Source organism: Cyprinodon variegatus, unplaced genomic scaffold, assembly GCF_000732505.1.
Source record: "Cyprinodon variegatus isolate N-32 unplaced genomic scaffold, C_variegatus-1.0 Scaffold435, whole genome shotgun sequence".
Taxonomy (NCBI): Eukaryota; Metazoa; Chordata; class Actinopteri; order Cyprinodontiformes; family Cyprinodontidae; genus Cyprinodon; species Cyprinodon variegatus.
This window is the reverse complement of record NW_015150888.1, coordinates 398720-414222: the sequence shown is the minus strand read 5'-3', so window position 1 is coordinate 414222 and position 15503 is coordinate 398720. Positions and strand designations below refer to the sequence as shown.

Genomic DNA, 15503 nt, shown 5'->3' with positions numbered 1-15503 from the left:
ATCCATCCATCCATCCATCCATCCATCCATCCATCCATCCATCCATCCATCCATCCATCCATCCATCCATCCATCCATCCATCCATCCTACAGTTACTAGGCAGTTCAGCTACATACCTCATGTGGGATTTGATGTCCAGTAGCTCCAGCGCAGTGACCCGTGGCTCTCCAGCAATGTTCTGCAGGATCTTGAGTCGAGGGCCACAGTGTTTATAAAACTCTGTGCAAATGTTTAACAGGGACTCTCGTGGCCGGCGGAACTCCTCCCTGGCGAGACGCTCGTCCAGCTCCTCCCTCGGCATGCCCTGACCCTCCTCCAGAAGGTGGAGATTGTCCCTGTGAACAAAAAGCTTCATTATAGTTTGTTCTTTTTTTTCTCTGCCTGTTAAGATTTTATTTGTAGCAATACAAAATACCATCCCACCTGGTGTTGACGCCTCCGGACATAGCGTGGTTGGCTGTTGTGCCTCCCTTGTGGCCTTGGTCGCAGCGGGACATCTGTGGGGCGGTCATTGGCCTGTAGATGGAAAATTAAGCATTTAAAGCCACGGCAAAATTCCAACTGGGACTTTTAACAGCTGGAAACCAGACCTGGTGAGAGCCTCAGAGCTGTAGAGCAAAGCCTGTAGGGATGTGGCCATTGAAGCAATCGCTGCTATTTCGTCCCTGGCGGCAGAGGCGGACTCCATTGTTGCAGTGTTGCTCTTAAGCTTCTGAAGGAAGCAGGGAACCAAAGCTTCCAGCACCATAAGCATCTGAAGACTAATGAAAGACCTGAATCAGGACCTGTTTGTTGTAGCAAAAAAAGTTAAGGAAAACAAAGGGAGTTCTGCTTTACCTCCTGAAGGATTCTGGCGCATAGGCGACAACAGTTACACATAACTTGATGGCCTCACTGATGGAAAAGGCTAAGTCTTCATTACCGTAGCAAAAATCTGTGAAGGAAAAAAACAAGTCTGTCTGACATCACTGATGAAAGCATCCTGGGAAGGGCTGGCCAGGGTTTTTATGTAAAGACTTCTAATTTGTTAAGGCTGAACCTTTCAGAATTTATACTTGTTATCATATGTTATCCATTTTTATACCGGCCGCATTAAACACTGACTGAATAAACAAAAAATATTTTCTTACAAAAAAATTAAACTACACATATTTATAAAACATAACAAAACAGGAAACTATTAGGTTCATGAACGAATCAAGATAAATACAATATGTGAAACACTTCTGATCTCCAATGTAAAATGGATAGCAAAAAAATGTAGTCTAATAAAGCATTAAATTGATGATGAAATGTGTAACGTTGTCAGGGTGAGTTGACACTAACTAATTTTTTTATAAAGGATAAATCATCATCTTTACAGTGATATTTATTAAAACAAGGATGTCTTGTTTATGTATAGTAATTTACATAATTATCCACTATGAGAAACATCTGGTTTATGGAAACTGGGGGGGAGGGGACATGATTTATGTGTAGATTGTTGACGGGGTGTGGTGTATAGGTAATGCTGGCAGCGCGGGTCAGGCCAGGTGGTGAACTGCGCTCCTCCAATTAGCGTGAAGCGGGGAAAACTGATAGATCATCTCTTCACCGGTGTTTCTCAGCAAAGAAGTTTAAGTTTTGGTTGACAGGAGTGATCGGGAGGACTCCTGAAGGATATGTGGCTGGTGATGACAGATGAGCGGAATGAGACTTATGCCTTATTAATTGGACTGCTGCGGCAGATTTTAATTTGGACCCCAACGGTTTTGATTTTTGAACTTTTTCTTATTTTTGTGCGGGAAACTGACTGAATACGCGGAGCTACCAGAGTTATTTAGCTGTGGACGCCCTATTTTTTGTATTTTGTTTGGGGGGGAACGCTATTTTTGAGAGGCCGTTGTTCTTTTCAGAATTTGGACATTACGGGATTAATTTGATCGGGTGGTTTTGAATTGAATAATAATGAGGCATAAAGACCATATGATTGTTTGTTTGTTGTTTTTTGTATTAAATTATGTAGCTTTTCTACAGCTGACACTAAATAACAAAACTCCCCAAAAGACCCCCTTTGTTTTTGTGTAATATTGCCGTTAACCTCTTAATATCCACCTCATTTTGGGAAATTCTCACCTATTTTGCATATCCGAATGGAAAAGCAAATAACTTAGGAACTGTGAGCCCAAATTACATGTGTGATACATTATTTGAAAGCTAACACCCTCTAGTTTCTGAATATATACATGAAAAGTGGGTGAGTAAAACACCCAAGCTGCATCAGAGTTGTTTTTTTTAATTCTCGAACAGCAGTTATAAAGACATGCTTGCTTGTTGTGGCTGATTTGTCATGGTACATTTTGACATGCTGCTATATCTGTGTTAATTGTAAGGGTGACAGTGGCGTTTGATGTAGGAGTTTGCCCTGAAATTGAAGGGTTGCCGGTTCAAGCCCCGACTCCGGCTTTCAGTGTCGTTGTGTCCCTGGGCAAGACACTTCATTCATTGCATTGTCTACTGATGGTGGTCAGAGGGCCCGGTGGCGCCAGTGTACGGCAGCCCCGCTTCTGTCAGTGAGCCCCAGGGCAGCTGTGGCTACAATGTAACCATCAGTGTATGAATGGGTAAATGAATGTAGTGTAAAGCGCTTTGGTCAAGTCTCCTAACTTGAGTAAAGGTGCTATATAAGTACATCCCATTTACCATTTAATTGTGCTTTGTGGCTCGCTACGTCCAATAAAATGGACTATGTGGTTGAATTGTGGAGAAATTTCCAACGATGTCTAACATGTCTATATCGGTTAAGATTTTACCAGTGTAATTTTCATTGCACTGGTCATTGAGTTATTATTTGTAAACGCTTTAAAATGGGGTTTTGAGAGGTTAAAGGTGTTCAATGTTCCATCTTACTGTTCTATGTGTCAAAAGTGTGAGTTTACCAAGAGAACGGAGAGGTTTCTCTGCCTTAACCAGCTCCAAAGCATCCAGGGCATCCTGGGTCTCCCCCTCCAACGACACCAGCAGGTCAAAGAGACACTGGGCCGACACTCCTTTTGATAAACCAGTGCTGGTGCTGGTCTGAGAGATCAATCAGAAGATCAGAGCTAGAAGAAATCACAGGCGGCAATTTTCTGATAAGTTCTTCTGGCTGTTCAGTGAAAGCCTCACAGTGAATTCCAGCAGTGGAGCAACACTTGCAAACAGCTGGAGGATGAAGGGCTTTCGGTGAAGGATGTAGAACTGCCGGCAGCAAAACTCAATGCCCTGTCGCAGCAAAGGGTTGCTCTCATAGTCGGCATAGACCTGTAAAAACACCACAAAGACAACAAAGCATTTATTTCTAAACCATATATTTGGTTCTGCATGCTCTAAAGCATCCTAACTGTACTGAACTTCTGCAATTACGCTTTTACAAAGGAAGCAAAAAGGATGGAAGTTCACCTTACTTTGCATTAGGGCAAAGTGTGGGCAATGCTAATACACAAATAACCTTTGACCTGAACCGTCTCACAGTAGTTATGGTTGTTCAGTGTCCTAGGAAAGCACTTCTATATCCCTAACCACCTGGGCCAGTTCCTCCTGAAGAATCCCAAGTCGTTCCCTGGCTAGCCATGAATAGACCCTCATGGTTTGGGTCCTCTTCCTGTGGTAGGTGCCCGGAAAAACTCACCAGGGAGTCGTCCAGGAGGCATCCTAACCAGATGCCAGAGCCACTGCCAGTAGCTCCTCTTGACGTGGAGAAGTAGCGGCTCTACTCTTATTCAATCCTCAGATCATTGAGCTTCTCTTCCAATCTGTAAGGTCCAGACACCTTGTGGCGAAAACTATTTTTAACCAACTAGTATCCGCAATGTCATTCTTTCAGTCATCACCTAAAACTTATGACTGTAGAAAAGGGTTGAAACAAAGAGTAGTCGATAAACCGACACACTGATACAGCACCCCCTTCACTGTAGACACACCAATCTGCCTATCAATCTCACTCTCCCTCCCATAGACACTAAATACTTAAACTCCTCCACCCAGGGGCAGGATAGCGTCCCCGACCAAGAAAGGGAACCCTACCCTTTTCTGTGTCAAGACCATGCCCTCGGCTTTGGAGGCACTAATGCTCATAAGGGCTGACTCACAATCAGTTGAACTGATCTAAATAGGTGGTGTTGTAGATCATGGCCTGAAGAAGCCAACAGGCCCATGTCACCATTTCTAAATCCACCATAATGGATCCTCTTAATACCTTGTGCCTAAATATTCTGTCCATAAATATGAATAGAACTGGTGACAAAGGCGAACCTTGGTGGAGTCCAATTTTCACCGGAAAAAGGACTGACTTACTGCTGGCAAATGCAAAGAAGTAGAGGTGTACAGTAAGATCTACATTCGAACACCAAAGCAGCAATAGAAACCCAAAGAGACTAACTTTTGTATTGGATTAGGGCAGTAGTGGAGCAACACTACCGCCCGAACAATCTATTACAACATTCTGACATTGTTTGGTCCAGTCTTCACTTTTTGCATGGTGAAAGCAAACAGGGCCACCTTCCCTGGATCAGAAAAGCAGGGTAAATGCATACCAGTGTTAAGCTCTTTATTTAGTTTAGGCTTCTGAATCTGACTTAAGGTTGCATAAATCCCAGACATTGCAAATGATCAGAGTTGGGGCATTACTGTCCAACAATTAGGCACAGCTTCATTCACTCCTTCAAATCAAGAATATTATCCACAGATCTGGATTTATTGTACCTGAAGCATAGTAGGAAGGATCCACTGGTATCCGCTCAGTGAGAAGAGGTGGTTAAAGTGGACGGCTGTGTTTATGGCGGTGGCCGTGTACTGCCTAAGGAGGGAGCTGTCCTCCGGGTGAAGCAGCAATGCTCCGTTGAAGACGTTGAGGAACAGCATCATCTCGTCCCCCCAAGGGTACTCGCTGGGCATGCCGAGGAACATCTCCTCCAGGAGCTTAATCCAAAGCACTTTGTGGAGAGTGTCCAGACCAAACAGCTCCTTACCTGTTGGGGACAAGGAAATAGTGGTGAGGTTACCGTATTTATGTCTGGTGTTCACTTGCACAATGACAGAACCAGTATTTTACCTTGTGGCTCGTTGAAGAGGGAGAACTCTGCATCAATAGCAGTTCGAGGGAAGGAAGGAAGTCTCAGCAGGTCTTCTTGCAGCAGGGAGACGTGGGACTGCTTGTGTACCGCTGGCATGTGTTGGGTAAGAGATATCAGGAAGAGGACCCGACCAACCTCCTCCATTTTACGGGTGAACACCTGAGTAGGTGCATTGAGGATGCTTTTATCCTTTCAGGATGAAAATTTGTTCAGTGAAGAATTTTCAGACGTAAACTGTTACCTGTTTCTGGATAAGTTCTTGTCCTTTCTCGGGCAGCATGTGGACTAGGTTAAGTTGAGGAGAAACTGACCTCCGGAAGGGATAGATGTCTCTGACATAAGTCTGGGGAATAAAAAGGGAGTCAGTGCAAAATGTAAAGCATCCGTTTCATGGCAACCACAAAAGAGGCTTCAATCAGAGGCAACCAGAATGTCCCTCAGTTTTTCTGAAAATGTTTCATTACCTATCCCTGAGTCAACTGTCAATTCTGGCAGCTTGCACCAAAGCAATCTGTAGTTGGAATATCTGTGCTTTTAAACATCGTCCCCCTAAGCACATTCCAAGTCAGATGCAAATCAAAGACCCAGCCATCATTCGCCGTGGTCGTTTGTGGCTGCGTTTTTGTATGGGTTTTGTGTTTGGCCATTTAATTAATGAAATGTGGAGTTGTATGAGGTCTATGGAGTGAGCTTTAAACAGAATTGTAAATGCTTGGAAGCTGAAACTGCATTTCTTTCCCTGTGTTCATTGATTCTTTTTGAACAAAGATGGCTTCCTTTATCTCCTTTCAAACAGTCTGTCCTCCATCCAATTCTGAACATTCTGCTATCTAAAGCCATGTCATTTGTATTTGAGGTGAAAGTGTACATCTAAATCTCGCCCGGAGCTGTTGTTTGCTTGTCCTCCGTGGTAGGAAGACTGCATTAGGGAGGTTTTTAGATGCAAAAGCTGCTGCTAGAATCTTTTTTTTTTTTTTTTTTAACAAAGTTGCTTTACTTTAATAAAGATTGAGGACTTTTGTGTCTACACAAGTCAGTAAGACTTTCAAAACTGTAGCCTGAGATCTGAACTTTGACTTCTCAAAGTCAGACACGGTCAGTGCCCACCACGGGATTGTTCCAGTCCAGGGTTATCATATTGGTCTTTGACCAAACTTGGCCTTATGTTTGGCTCTATTATACTTCGGCAAACAGAATTGCTCATATTTGAGCTATGTGTGCAAGAAGCTTGGCCATGCTTGCTGGCATGCAAACTGCTGGTTTCCTCGAAGATGTATAACCTTCAGCTTTGCAATATTACAAACCTGACCAATGGAATTGTTTTCCACAAGTATTTTAGTTTTTTTGATCCTGATGGGTTCTTCCTCCCATCTCCCTACCTATTCCCATTTCATACCTCCTCCCTTATTCCCTACTCCTTCTCTCCCTTCCTTCCCCATTCCAATTATTCCCATGCAGGTTTTCTTTTTAAACCTCAAATCGTCCCCTGCAAGGACATGGTGAGAGATACACTTTTTATCGTCATCTACCCTCTATATTTGCAATCCTTATCCTTAACCTAAGGGCAGCACCTTTTAATAGCTGCAACCTCAGGCACCTGGCTATGTATGCTTTTGTATTGTGTCTCTTGAATGGGCTGTAGTGGAACAAATTTTATTGTGCACTGTACAATGAAAATAAGGGATTTCTGATTATGATTCTGATATATTGCAGGGTTGGAGGTTCTATTCAGAAACCTTACATAACCATTCTGGTATCGTAGACATGATTATGGTTGACCTGCAGTATTATTAAGTAACTTTGCTCTATTGAATCTAGCTAGCCTGGGAAAACCAGGTACTTGAAATAAAGCTGCTCTATTAACAAAATAACTGTTTCCTTTTCGGCAATAAAGATATGGTCAACTAATTTAATTTTCTGACCATTTATTTAAATGGGGGCAAAATATAATGGCTTTCACAATTTTTTATGTCAATAAAAGTTCTGTTTTTCTATCATGTTTTAGAAAAAAATCTGATAATTTAGTGAAATATATCTGTAATAAAATCAGGTAAGAGAGACGTTGAAAAGGTTTATTTTTAATAAATGATTGTTCAGTTAAGGTAAGGCAGGGATAGAGTTTTCTATCGTGTAAAAGGCACAAAAAAGAACATTTAATGAAAAGCTTAGTAAAGACTCGCATGTAGTTCAACCTTCATAAATAATCGTGGAATAGATATGGATTAAAAATATATTTATAGGTTTTTATTTTCAAGTTTATACACATTTTTGCTAATATTCATTTAACCCTGTGTTATCATCAGCAGGACCTGTCTGCCAACAACTGTCCTTGGAGATGTGACCACATTGCGACCAATACCTCAGATCTCCATGAAGTTTTTATTTTAAGATTGCTTTTAGCAGGCTTGGCCTTTATTTGACAGTGAGCTGAAAGCAAGAGAGCCAAGAAGACATGTTGCAAAGGTCAGCAGTACTAACTCTGATCCTGCTGATATTTCAAACTCCAGCCAAAAACTATTAGCATTTTAGCTTATTTTGTATAGACTAACAATAAAATTAAGTCATTTGAACCTTTATCTTGAGTTTCATCTTTACTTTACACAAAGTGATAGAGGGTGAATGTTAATCTCTCTAAAAGCTGTCTTAGCTAAAGATAACTTCAGCTTTGAAATATAAACACCTGCCGTTTATTGTTTGCAAGCAAAATTTCTCACATGAGTTCTAGAAGATAGAGCCTCTGATCAGGTTTCCATGTCAGGGGACCTATTATAGGACAGTCTTTCACAAATAATCTCATGAATGCCTATTTACTCTAGATCAGATTAAATATTGGCATTTTGCAGTCTGCCGATGCTATATTAATCAAGATATATGATTTATTACGTATGATGATTAGTGAGAGTGTTAGAGAGAGATGTAGAAAATGTTAACTGTGTACTCTATGTTAGATGCAAGATGGCCTATGAATTTCTGTTACCTTATTTGTATATTCTGTGGTTTGGGGGGTTGTATGCAGGAAGCTACAGCTTTAAGGGCGAATTATACTTCTGCAACCGCACACATCGCAAACCAGTTTTGCTGGTATACTTCTGCATCGTCAGTCTGGAATTTTCTAGGGATGCACAGCAGTTTCCCGCCAAAGCGCTAGGGGGAGTCTATTCGAGAACTCGCGAGAACTTCGGCGGATGGTCAAGAGAACTTCTTCGGCGGCACCGGCAGGAGTGTTTATTTTCCGAAACAACATATCTGAGGCATCCTACAAGTGGTTGAACTTCCGAACCTCCTCGATCCACCTTTGGTTGTGCACAGAGACAGATTTGACGGTTGCAGAGGCTATGCATCAGAAGTATGTATTGTCCTTTAGACTTTTTAGCCAGATTGATCCTGAGAGGGCACAGTTTTAAGCCGGGCATACACTGTGCAATATTTTCAATGGTTGTACGCATCCACAGCTCAAACTGTAAGACGAAACCGCAGGGTTTAACAGTTCCCAAAGAAAGTTAATCTGAGTTCTACCTTGTTGTAGTGAATGAGGTTCCATCTTTTGTCCATCAGGAAGTAGTGAGCAGATCTTGCTTCGGGAATGTTGAAGAATTCAAGGCACTCCTGGTGAGACGAAGAAACCACAAAGTTAAATGAACTGGAGAATTGTTCATCAGCATTTTCTAAACAGTTTTCTACACCCATTTCTAAAAGAGGGCAAATAGTTAATGAATAAAATTATTCTCGACCCATAGTGCAACTCTTACAGACACATTGTGCAACCATTTCATTGTTGTAAACATCTTTATGCTGGACTATGCTACAAGCACATGGCTAGTTTGGTGACTATCTTTGCCTAATAAGAATAAAACATCCATAAAAATAATCAGTTTGGTCTTTACCTTTAATAGGGCATCAAACTGGGTGTCTTCATGGACTGGCAGCTGAGTTGGGATGTCACACTCATTCTGGCCGTGTACCACAAGGGTTTTGGTTCCTAAAGCGACCCCATCACAAAATAGATCATCATAAACCAGATGTTTTGAATCGCCAAAGAGTTTAAACGTCAGTGTGCTGACCTGGCATGGACGCAGTGACGAGCAGTTTGACCTCACACTGCTCTTTCTTCATGGTCTGCTTTAGGTCTTTGAAGAACAGCCCCTCCACGTACCCCACCACCTCCCACAGGAAGGTCAGCGTGGCAGAGATGGCGTCCATACCCCACTCGCAAGGAGTGCGCACAAAATACATGATCAGCCCCACCTGGAAGAAGAAGTCTGGTTCAGAAAAAGTTTTTTTTTTAATATAATATTTATCAGAGTTTGGATATTATTTTATGTTTTACCAGGTAGTTAAAGAGGATGTGAGAAGTCTGCGCAGGTAGATCCCCGATGTTTAGCAGCAGCTTCCTCAACATGTAGATCAGCTCGTCCTGGAGTAAAACCACAAAACAAGGACATCTTGTAAAGTAAGTTTAGTTTCAATTATTGATAAGAGAAAACCGCTCCTGATTCATAAGCTGCATTCACTCCAAACAAGAATACATTCAATTTTACATGTGGTCCAGCTTGACTTGGTCGCTTGACATTCCACCGCTCACCTACATTAAACCTGCACTGATAATGCAGATAACATGGTTGTCATGGTTTTGGTTCTGTTTAAGTTTTCTTTCTGAGTTTTNTCAACCCGCCTCAAAGCCAACGCTGATTGGACGTTCGTTTGGTGAATGGCTCCAAATTTTCTTTAATGGAGAGTCTCCAGACTGATTTGCGAGAAAAACCTTGAAAGCTTGCGAGATCAGGATGGTCTCACCAGGCTAGTTGTATGCAGGCAGCTACAGCTTTAAGGGCGAATTATACTTCTGCAACCGCACACATCAAATGTCGTTTGCGTCTGGTCGCGAACCAGTTTTGATGGTACACTTCTGCATCATTGGTCTGGAATTTTCTAGGGATTCACAGCAGTTTCCTGCCAAAGCGCTAGGGGGAGCGTATTCAAGAACTTGCGAGAACTTCGGCAGATGGTCAAGAGAACTTCTTCGGCGGCGCCGGCAGGAGTGTTTATTTTCCGAAACAACATATCTGAGGCATCCTACAAGTGGTTGAACTTCCGAACCTCCTCGATCCACCTTTGGTCGTGCACAAAGACAGATATGACGGTTGCAGAGGCTATGCGTCAGAAGTACAAATTGTCCTTTAGACTTTGGGGAGCCAGATTAATCCTGAGATGGCGCAGTTTTAAGCTGGGCATACACTGTGCAATATTTTCAATCGTTGCACGCATCCACAGCTCAAACTGTAAGACGAAACCGCAGGGTTTACCTTGTTGTAGTGAATGAGGTTCCATCTTTTGTCCATCAGGAAGTAGTGAGCAGATCTTGCTTCGGGAATGTTGAAGAATTCAAGGCACTCCTGGTGAAACGAAGAAACCGCAAAGTTAAATTAACTGGAGAATAGTTCATCAGCATTTTCTAAACAGTTTTCTACACCCATTTCTAAAAGAGGGCAAATAGTTAATGAATAAAATTATTCTCGACCCAAAGTGCAACTCTTACAGACACATTGTGCAACCATTTCATTGTTGTAAACATCTTTATGCTGGACTATGCTACAAGCACATGGCTAGTTTGGTGACTATCTTTGCCTAATAAGAATAAAACATCCATAAAAATAATCAGTTTGGTCTTTACCTTTAATAGGGCATCAAACTGGGTGTCTTCATGGACTGGCAGCTGAGTTGGGATGTCACACTCATTCTGGCCGTGTACCACAAGGGTTTTGGTTCCTAAAGCGACCCCATCACAAAATAGATCATCATAAACCAGATGTTTTGAATCGCCAAAGAGTTTAAACGTCAGTGTGCTGACCTGGCATGGACGCAGTGACGAGCAGTTTGACCTCACACTGCTCTTTCTTCATGGTCTGCTTTAGGTCTTTGAAGAACAGCCCCTCCACGTACCCCACCACCTCCCACAGGAAGGTCAGCGTGGCAGAGATGGCGTCCATACCCCACTCGCAAGGAGTGCGCACAAAATACATGATCAGCCCCACCTGGAAGAAGAAGTCTGGTTCAGAAAAAGTTTTTTTTTTAATATAATATTTATCAGAGTTTGGATATTATTTTATGTTTTACCAGGTAGTTAAAGAGGATGTGAGAAGTCTGCGCAGGTAGATCCCCGATGTTTAGCAGCAGCTTCCTCAACATGTAGATCAGCTCATCCTGGAGTAAAACCACAAAACAAGGACATCTTGTAAAGTAAGTTTAGTTTCAATTATTGATAAGAGAAAACCGCTCCTGATTCATAAGCTGCATTCACTCCAAACAAGAATACAGTCAATTTTACATGTGGTCCAGCTTGACTTGGTCGCTTGACATTCCACCGCTCACCTACATTAAACCTGCACTGATAATGCAGATAACATGGTTGTCATGGTTTTGGTTCTGTTTAAGTTTTCTTTCTGAGTTTTTATTGGTTTTCTTTCCATATTGTGTTTTCCAGTTGTTTTTGGTTGTATTTGAGTTCTTGTTTACCCTCTGTTGCCCTCTTGTGTCAGTAGTGATGTTATGAGATGAGGTGTCGGGTAATGGAGGGGGTGTTTCCAGGAAGCGCGTGTCAAGATGAGATTCATTTAGGGGAGGGGCCAAAATTGATGATGTCCAAAGCCTCGCTACCCTGAGTTTTTTTTACAAATTTGTAAAAAGAGCAACCGATTAAACTGAATGTTACAAAGTTGACACTATTATATTAGCTGTTTTTACCGAGAAATAATCAGTAGCAACTTGAAAATGTTCAGACCCGCCTCTCTGGCTGCAATGCGCGCACCCGACAGGGGGAACAGAAGCAGAATTTCGCACAAGACCGGTTCAGCCTCGGAGTTTATACCCACCCTTTCCGGTTGAATTCCTGAAATTATAATTTGTTTTGGGACTTGTAAAAGTGTTTCAAATGTTTTTTATTTGTTTTCTTAAAATGCTATTTGTTTTGAATTTTTAAAAGTGTTTTATTTATTTTTATTTTTATTCTTTAAATGTAAATTAGTTTTCTGAAATGATAATTTGTTTTGGAACTTGTAAAAGTTTTTTTAGATTTTGTAATGTTGGTTTGCACCTTCCGGCCACCGTGTCAGAACCATAATGAACCATATCTGGAGTTTAAATTAGCTGTGCATCTTGATAAAAAAAAAGGAAATATCTTAAAACGTGTGGTTTAACTATTGTCATCAGCAATCATCACCATTAGCATTTAGCTTTTTTGCTACGATTATGTTATAAGAAATAAAGCTTTACATTTTTTGCTGTCGATTGTTAATTTTTGTCTCAAAATGCTCTCCCACCTGTCTGTTGCTCACTGTGAGTTTCTCCAGGAAGTGGCGGAGAACCAGAGCGGGATCTTCAATAAGGCAGTTCCAGAGGATTTGCTGTGCGACGGCGCTCACTAAAGAAAAGTAACAGTAAATGTTAAGCAGGGAATCAACAGTCAAGAATTTTTTTTAATAAAACATGAAATAAAATTTGTTCCACTATTGTTGCAATAAAAAAAAAAATCCTTCCTGAACCAAAGCTTTGTAAATCGTTTTAATCAAACAATAGGTTTTGACACCATCCTAGAGAGAAATATCAGCTGTGCTGCTGCCATTAACACATTTGTTTATAGATGTTGGAGATTGGCCTGTTTTTCAGTGTAGTCCTGTTTCTCTGACTGTGACTTCATCCTCTGATTTGGGAGTTGACTCTGAGCTTGTCTTCCTGGCTGTGTGTTTCCTGGACGGGGCCGCCTTTTACAGTTGCCTTTATCTCTGCTTCTGTCTCTTTGAACCCCAGTCGGCCTCGGCAGATGGCCGCTCACACTGAGCCTGGTTCTGCCTGAGGTTTCTTCCTGTTAAAAGGAAGTTTTTCCTCTCCACTGTCACTACAAGCATGCTTAGTGTGAGGGATTGTATTTGAGGCCAATTAGTCGATGCAATCAACTGGTTTTCCTTAGACAGAAAACTTTGAATCAATTTAACTGTATGATCTGGTGAACTGTAAAGTGCCTTGAGATGACATTTGTTGTGAATTGGCGCTATAGAAATAAACTGAATTTAATTTCATTAATATACAGACTATTATATCCTTTACTTCAAATCTGAACCTTAACTACTGCTACTAGCTACTAGACTATTTCTTGTTTTCTGGCGTTTACTATTGTAGTTAAAGAATATATATGATCAATGCCGGCATTTAGAGAGAGAGTACTTTTCCTTCCCTTCTGGGGTGGTCTGTAAAATGCTATTCGAAAAAAGAAATATGGGGACAAAAACAAAAGGAAAGTTACTTTCAAAACCTTTTTTTATTATTAAAATGCTCAAAGTTTAATTTCTGGATTGTATTCCTTTTTTCAAATTCCAATTTACAAAAGTCGTTTTTTGCATCAATGATGGGAGGAAACTCCTTCCATACCTTTCTTCTTCACAATACAAAACAAAAATAGGCTCTGATATGCTATAGTTTCTCCTATTTTAAAGACCCAGTGTATAAGGTTCACTGCCATCTAGTGGTGCACTACATGAACTGCAGTCGACCAAGAACTGCATTCTGGTTCAAAAAGCTGCAAAGTTTCTGTAGAACAGAAAAAATTCTAGTTTTAGACCTACCAGCCACACCATCCTCTCTGACTTCTCCATCTTCCATGAGGTGGACTATTGGTAACACTGCGGCACAGATGCATGCTGGGAAGACAGCTTGAGGCGGTTGAAGCATGTGGTGAGTAGGAGTGTGGTCTGTTGTGTTTTCTTCATCTGTTTAAATGACAAACCACTAAAGGTTATCAGATTTTCTTTAATATTTAGCAGACATGATCATGAATTCATTGCAGACATTTTAGCAGTGGCAGGATTTACACCTGGGACCTGAAAACCGCCAGAGATAGAAGCAAAGTAAGGATTTAAAAGAAGGAAGGGAAAACGGTAGGACGCAAGGAAGCAGGAAACAAATACATGAAGTAGCAAGGACACAAGCAAAAGAGGAAGGATACAAGAAAGGAAGGGAAAGAAGACTAAATGTTTTTTTTTTTTTTATCTTCATACCTTCTGCACTCGCCATGGAGCGGACGGACCAGACCGAACCTCGGCGAAACGAGTAATTCCTGTGAGAGTTACTGGAAGCGCAGGACGGGCTGACGGAAAGACGGCGGGCTGTGAGGTTCACCACTTCTTCTGCTGGCGGGATCAATGTGGAAAAACAACAGGCAGTCAGAGAGCCGACCTTTAAATCCACCACCTGTGCAGCCGGCAGCTACCACCTTCTTCCTCCTGTTCTGGTGGAGGGCTGCAGGTGGGCTCATAGCAGGCCTCCTGAGCCACCGGGATGGCTGTGATGATGCTAGCCTCGCGGCCTAGGCGCCGCTTTTCCTCCTCTTGCTGCAGATTCTTCAGGATGTGCTCGGCTCGCTGGTGGGAGCGCGACACGGCTCGCGCGGAAAAGGATTTCTAAACAGAAAACAGCCCCAAGTAGGTTCAAACCGTTCTGGAAAGCAGGCACAGCTGTTGTAAGAAATGTTTCTTTTTCTTTTATATGACTGGAGGAGACAGGACAGTAACTCCCCTCCAGAACACTGGCCTCAGACCCATCCTGAACAAAAAAAAGCATTGAACAAAGTTTAGGGAAGCACCAAACTGTCAATTCCCCGCACTTTAAAATCCTCTAACAGTCACTGAACGCACCATAGCTAAATGGCTAACTTAAGCCATATAGCTGAACATTCGTTGTAGGCCATCTTGACTTTTGAAGTTATAATCAGATTTTATTCTGTAATTTTTATTAAAAAAATCTAAATAAATAAAATTTGATTAATCTAACATTAATATCCTCTTCTATTTTATTAATCTTCCTTTTGTTTCTAAATACAGTTACCGCCATGTGGAATGGCGGGATGGTGTGTTCAGGGCTGTATGCGTTAGTTTCAACCCAAAAATAGTATTTGTTCAGCTTTGGCCTGAACTGCCAGGGCGGAGATTTTGAAAAACCATCTCTAGTAAAGGTCACAGCTACAACTTTTTTAATCCAAATAGGTCATTTAAAATAATAAAAATAATACACCCACAGTGCATCAAGTGTGGTGCAGGATAAAAGTGTTGATTTTAGTGAAAGTATATAAATAACTGTTTAATATATTTTGATGGGTCCAAAATATATAAATGTTTACTTCTGGTTAAGATGCCAAGAAAGGATTCGGTACCAATAGGAATGCTGAGTTGAAGTCGGATTCAAGTAAAACAAGCTAGAGGCAAAAGAAGCGGGAAAATCGGTCAAGGTTTTTTATAGCATTGGTGCCGACTTAAAGGGATCCATTTTCAAATTAGTAAAGATATCGTAAGGTGATTAATTTTCAAAAATTTAAATATGTTTTAAATAATATGTTGTTACACAGATGTCACCATGTTGCTGCA

At 41.4% G+C, this 15503-nt stretch overlaps 1 protein-coding gene across 1 annotated transcript in view; it reads right to left on the bottom strand.

The window, feature by feature from the left end:
- The window catches only part of unc80 (unc-80 homolog, NALCN activator), an 88546-nt gene that overhangs the window by 26761 nt on the left and 46282 nt on the right, over positions 1-15503 (bottom strand). Inside the window, exons 34-50 of the mRNA XM_015388797.1 lie at positions 14357-14543; positions 14142-14273; positions 13710-13853; positions 12411-12511; positions 11209-11295; positions 10943-11126; positions 10766-10860; positions 10398-10487; positions 5336-5437; positions 5073-5253; positions 4724-4989; positions 3149-3283; positions 2920-3058; positions 839-935; positions 592-762; positions 425-517; positions 118-336 (exon numbers count right to left, since the gene is read on the bottom strand). Coding sequence (XP_015244283.1) covers positions 118-336; positions 425-517; positions 592-762; positions 839-935; positions 2920-3058; positions 3149-3283; positions 4724-4989; positions 5073-5253; positions 5336-5437; positions 10398-10487; positions 10766-10860; positions 10943-11126; positions 11209-11295; positions 12411-12511; positions 13710-13853; positions 14142-14273; positions 14357-14543 — 2423 coding nt within the window. The remainder of the gene's footprint in view (positions 1-117; positions 337-424; positions 518-591; positions 763-838; positions 936-2919; positions 3059-3148; positions 3284-4723; positions 4990-5072; positions 5254-5335; positions 5438-10397; positions 10488-10765; positions 10861-10942; positions 11127-11208; positions 11296-12410; positions 12512-13709; positions 13854-14141; positions 14274-14356; positions 14544-15503) is intronic.